Genomic DNA, 6000 nt, shown 5'->3' on the forward strand with positions numbered 1-6000 from the left:
CACAAGCGACTGTGGAGGCCAAGTATTTAAGGTGCATTTAAGGCAGAGATAGATAGGTTCTTGATTAGCCAGGGCATCAAAGGGTATGAGGAGAAGGCAGAGGAGTGGGGATGACTGGAAGAAATGGATCAGCCTATGACTGAATGGGAGAGCAGGCTGGATGGGCAGAGTCCTATAGCTTATGGTCTTATGGTTACATTCCTCACTGAAGTGCTGAATGGAGCTGCAGCACCATCAGTGGGTGCTTTATGCCATCCTCACAGGTGGATCACCACCAAACATCCATAAAGAACTGCTCATTTAGAGAGAGAGAGGAGGAGACACCAGGAGTGATATCCATACTCTGCACAGCCACACCATTGCAGAAAAGAAGCCGCTGTTGCTCAGGGCCTCACAGTAGGCCTGTGTTTCTGCTCCGAACAGCTGCATTAAGTGTGTCTGCCATGAGCATTCAAAGAGCTTAGCAATTTCCTGCAGAGACAGAAGGCATAATGAACACATACAGTCAAAGATCCCATTCCAGTTGTTTACAATATATATTAATGACTTAGGCGAGGAAATTAAATGCAGCATCTCCAAGTTTGCGGATGACACAAAGCTGGGCGGCAGTGTTAGCAGTGAGGAGGATGCTAAGAGGATGCAGGGTGACTTGGATAGGTTAGGTGAGTGGGCAAATTCATGGCAGATGCAATTTAATGTGAATAAATGTGAGGTTATCCACTTTGGTGGCAGGAACAGGAACACAGATTATTATCTGAATGGTGGCCGATTAGGAAAAGGGGAGGTGCAACGAGACCTGGGTGTCATTATACACCAGTCATTGAAAGTGGGCATGCAGGTACAGCAGGCGGTGAAAAAGGCAAATGGTATGCTGGCATTTATAGCGAGAGGATTCGAGTACAGGAGCAGGGAGGTACTACTGCAGTTGTACAAGGCCTTGGTGAGACCACACCTGGAGTATTGTGTGCAGTTTTGGTATCCTAATCTGAGGAAAGACATTCTTGCCATAGAGGGAGTACAAAGAAGGTCCACCAGATTGATTCTCAGAATGGCAGGACTTTCATATGATGAAAGACTGGATCGACTAGGCTTATACTCACTGGAATTTAGAATATTGAAACATATAAAATTCTAAAGGGATTGGACAGGCTAGATGCAGGAAGATTGTTCCCGATGTTCGGGAAGTCCAGAACAAGAGGTCACAGTTTGAAGATAAAGGGGAAGCCTTTTAGGACTGAGATGAGGAAAAACTTCTTCACACAGAGAGTGGTGAATCTGTGGAATTCTCTGCCATAGGAAACAGTTGAGGCCAGTTCATTGGCTATATTGAAGAGGGAGTTGGATATGGCCCTTGTGGCTAAAGGGATCGGGGGTATGGAGAGACAGCAGGTACAGGGTTCTGCAGTGGATGATCAGCCATGATTGTACTGAATGGCGGTGCAGGCTCGAAGGGCCGAATGGCCTACTCCTGCACCTATTTTCTATATTTCTATGTTTCTATCTCCACCCATCTCCCTCAACATTGTCCATTTGGCTAGTGCTACAAGACCTGAAGCTATGGTGAAGGGCAGGTCATGCATCATCTTGAGGTCTGCTCACTACTCGAACAGAGGACATTCCAATCCTGATCAGTTACTGCCCACAACATTGGTGACTGAGACACCAGAAGGATTAATAATTAATTGTTCATTGTTAATGATTTCATTATTGTCACGTGTACCGAGTTACAGTGAAAATCTTTGTTTGGCTTGCGTCAAGATCATTCCAAACATAGGTACATCAAGGAAGTACAAAGGGTAAAGCAACACAGAACGTGGAATATACCACTACAGTGCAGAGAAAATGCAGCACAGTGGAAAATGAAAGTGCAACAGCCATAGCCAGGTAGATTGAGAGATCAACAGTTCATCTTTGGCACATAGGTCTTATACAAGTTATCCATGAGCTTGATTGTATGTGTTCTCAAACTTCATATAGGAAACAGGAGAAGAGAGAGGGTGACTGGGTGGATCGGGTGTTTTATTATGTTGGCTGCTTTCCCAAAGCAGTGGGAGGTGTGGACAGAGTCCATGGAGGGAAGGATGGACTGTGCTGTGTTCACAACTCTCTGGAATTTCCTACGGGCTTGGGTAGAGAAGTTGCCACTATGCATCCAGATGGGATGGTCTCTATAGTGCATCTACTGTATAAAAATGGCTGAGGGTCATCAAGAATGTGCCAAAGGAACTAGAGGCACAGGTGTGTTTCCTTGGCCATGACATCTATGCAACCAGGAGAAATTATTGCTTTCATTTATACCTAGGAACTTGAAACTCCCAACTATCTCCACCTTAGCAACAATAACACATATAGGCATGCAGAGACTTGTCCAAAATTTTATTAATCTCTTCCTATCGTTTACATTTTTTTAATGACTCTTACAAGTTTATACGCATCGTCCACTTACTTTTTCTTTAATCAATTTCTTGATCATATTTTGTTGAATTCTATAATCCTCTCACTGGTCAGGTTATGATTCTCTTTGATAACATTGCTAGCACCTTCCTCTAGTCCTGATACATCACTTGCAGTGCTACATTCATTTCCCATCAGATCTTTACTCTTCGAGAGAATGTATACTCATTGATGATTATATATTTCTTTCATATATACAGTATATGCAAACTGGATTAGGGTTATGGTCAGATTAAAAGATATGAGGGCAGATAAGGAATATCTAATTGTTTCAAAAATCCTAGTATTCAATCAATATACATTCTCTTAAAGAATATAAATCCTTCTTAAAAAGGCTATAACTGCAGTTAGCAAAATAGTAAATTGACACATTGTTATTACAAATGAGGAATCCAACTTTATGTTTAAAAGGAAGAGGGAGGATTTCAGAATTCATCCAGAATGACCATATTGCTCCAGTTCAAGTTTCTGGTTTTGAATAACTAGATTATATAAAATTCTATGACATTATAATGACTCTTCCCAGAAGCTCTTATGACAATGATATCAATTAACCCTGTTTAATACACACTACTTGATTCAAAATGACCTACTCCACATTAAGTTCTAGATCTACCAATTCTGAATGCCTTCCATGAACATTCTTCACAGCAGTTTAACAAAATTTGTTTTTCACAGCCTGCATGAAGATTAAAGCTCCCTGTGTTTATTGTATTAACCAGACTATATGCCCCTCTGGTTTCATAATGAGCACACTTACTGTCAGGAAGCCCATAAACTATTCTTAATAGCTTTTTTCAGCCTTTGAATTTCCGTTTCTACCCACACTCAGATCCTTTCTCCTGTTATCCAACCATTTTCTTACACCTTCCCTCACTCAGTTCCCTGTGACTTACAGTACCCCTTTCAACTGATCTTTGGATGGAACTGGAGGTGGCAACAGCAAAATCCCTGATAAAATTCTCCTCCATCTGGAAGCCAACCATCATAGCTGGAATCTTTCTATGTATGCCTCAGCTGCTCCCAAGAGGATGAGTGGGTGGGACTGGAGGTTTACCTGATGGGGCTACAAAGCTGAGAAAGTTCTTTGTGGAACCAAGGAACTGCCGCCAAATGGGGGAAGAAATGCAAATCACTCTCTGCACCAAACAAGGATATTTGTTATTGACGAAGTTATACAAATTATCAACTAGATTAGCATGTTGAAAGGTCAAGGCAGTACTAATTTCCAATCTCGGTTCATACCTCAGGCATTGCCCTGTATTTAGACCACTGCTCGATGATTTTTCCCAGAACAAAGGACCCAGGAGACAACAGAAACCAGACTTTGGTCTCATTGACTGATTCACATCACACATCTGCAGAGCAGCTGATCTCTACCAGCACTAGCTGTCCAGTAAGTCCTAAGAGCAAGGAACTTGAGGAGTTATAGGAGGGGATAGAGTAGCGTCCTCTTTGGGATTTAGCATGTAAAACTAGTACTGAGCAATCTCAACCTCTGATCCACACTTTTTCTCCAGATTTTGGGGAGTTTACCAACTTTTAATCCATGTTTTCAAGAGATATCCAAGAATTACATATACTTATCAACTGCATAAACCTCACTGAGAAATTGGTCTGGTTTGCCAACCACACTATGACCAGACGTAGACATTAGCAAATCAATGCGCCAGGAATCTGTGTACATCCTGCTGCAGGACTACCTCTAGTGGTTGGGGGTGGAACAACATAGGCAGTGGATGGAAAACCAGCTACCCAATAATGACTGGCTGGCTCGGTTTCTGCAATATAGACCTCCTATTAGTCATCAGCTCTGGTTGGACATATCCCAGGTAACTCTATCACACTCTATGTCCTCTGCCTCCAAGCTGCCTTCTCAGTTAAACGGCCATCCAAACTGTTTCTCTAATCATCAAACCCGGTCAAAGAAACATCTAAAAAAAACTGTGGTTTTTGTCTGTAAAATGTGAAACCAGATTTTCTTTTAAGACGTTACCTGATGTACAGTAGCTCAGTTGGTTACTGAACTGCTACTGGGCCTGTTTCCTCACTCCGCGGATGCTGACTGATCTGTATTGTTATTCCACCCCCCACCCCCCTGCTGCCTTCTTCCTGCAAAGGCTCATCCAGTTTTTCCACAAATACAAAATATGGTGGTCACGTCCACTCCACTCCCCTGATGCCACCGCTATTGAACAACCGTCGGGTCTATCGGTGAGTACAGCCCCTGTTTCTCCTCTCTGCTTTTCCCCACCAGAAGGGTACACATCTTTTCCACCCTTACACATTCAAACCTCCTCTTTGTATCGAATAACTCCATTAGGGGGCCAGAAGATGTTCAAACACATGTCATCAGCACTGTAAAATCCAACAGTATTATCGGTTAAGGTCCAGGCTGGAGCACTGAGCTGAGCCACAGCGAGCAAAAGGACTGGAGTTACTCGGCAGACATGTCCTGTCCTTCAAACTGCCTGACTAGTGGCACTAATCCACTGTGTCCAGGGATTTTCAAAGCATTGCTGATTTTACTTTGAACGTTCTGAACTTCCTCAGTAATCCTCAGACTGGAATGCTTGGTTGTCTACTCCACAGCTGGACAGGGAATTCTCTGAGAAGCCGTCCATACACAAGCTGCTCCTGGTTAGAATGCTTGTCCTGGAGATCAGGCTGGTGCCGTCAGATCAGTCCAGGGAGAAGGGGTGGACCTTGGAGCCGGCCTGCGGCGCGGGGTTCCTGTAACCGAGCAGCAGCAGAGCTGACAGGAGCAGCAGGCCGGATGCAAAGAGGGCCATGTAGATGGCGGCTCCTGCCTCTTGCGTCCATGGTGACGGGGGCAGGCGGAAGCGGGGTGTGAAGGTGATGCTCCGGTTGTTAGCCACGGAGCTCAGATTCCAGCCGGCGGGGATAACGACGCAGACACTGGCCAGCAGGTGAAAGACCCCTCCAGCACGCAGAGCCAACCTTACCTGCCCTCCACCAACGTAAACACCTTTCAGCCCGGAAGCCGTGGCCACCTTGCCAGCTGCGCCGACCAGAACAGCCGCCACCATCAGCACCTGCGCGGCAGCAATCTCCTCTGGTACAAAGTCCTCGGTGACGCCCATCGCCTGGCAGGACATGCGCCGCAGCACTGGGGACGCTAGCTGGTTGCTGTAGAAACAGGCCCTCCAGATGCCGACCCAGGCAATGCCCGAGTCGATGTCTGCTGGGCTCACGTGCCACACCCTCCACTGGACCAGGCCCGTGGCTATGGAGGCTCCGATCCAGCCCACTGTGCCCAGCACAAACCCTACCAGCTGCCAGGGGGCACCACTTGGCCGCTGACCCATGACCCCCAAGGTCAAAGGTGGGTGGTAGGTGGGCGTTGCTCAGGGCCAGAGGAACCTCTGGAATTTACAAAGGGAGCGAGAGGGAGAAAGGGGAAGCAGACAGTTCTCTGCAGGTGAGGAACTGGAGGTGTTAAGCTCCTGTGCTACGGGTTGCCAGGAAACGCTACAAACAAGTTCCGCCCACTGCTCGGGGCTTTGTTAGAGGCTGCCTCCGCCT

General features: G+C 46.0%; 1 protein-coding gene across 1 annotated transcript; it reads right to left on the reverse strand.

The window, feature by feature from the left end:
• Window positions 1-5135: 5135 nt before the first annotated feature.
• cldn34a (claudin 34a) lies at window positions 5136-5783 on the reverse strand. The gene has a single exon (XM_063052529.1). It carries the CDS (start codon window positions 5781-5783, stop codon window positions 5136-5138), a length of 648 nt encoding a protein of 215 aa, XP_062908599.1.
• Between the last annotated feature and the right edge of the window lie 217 nt (window positions 5784-6000).

The sequence above is a fragment of the Mobula hypostoma genome, chromosome 6, assembly GCF_963921235.1.
Source record: "Mobula hypostoma chromosome 6, sMobHyp1.1, whole genome shotgun sequence".
Taxonomy (NCBI): Eukaryota; Metazoa; Chordata; class Chondrichthyes; order Myliobatiformes; family Myliobatidae; genus Mobula; species Mobula hypostoma.

Coding starts and splice junctions, on each gene's coding strand:
- cldn34a (XM_063052529.1), bottom strand. CDS start 5,783: ATGGGTCAGCGGCCAAGTGGTGCCCCCTGGCAGCTGGTAGGGTTTGTG.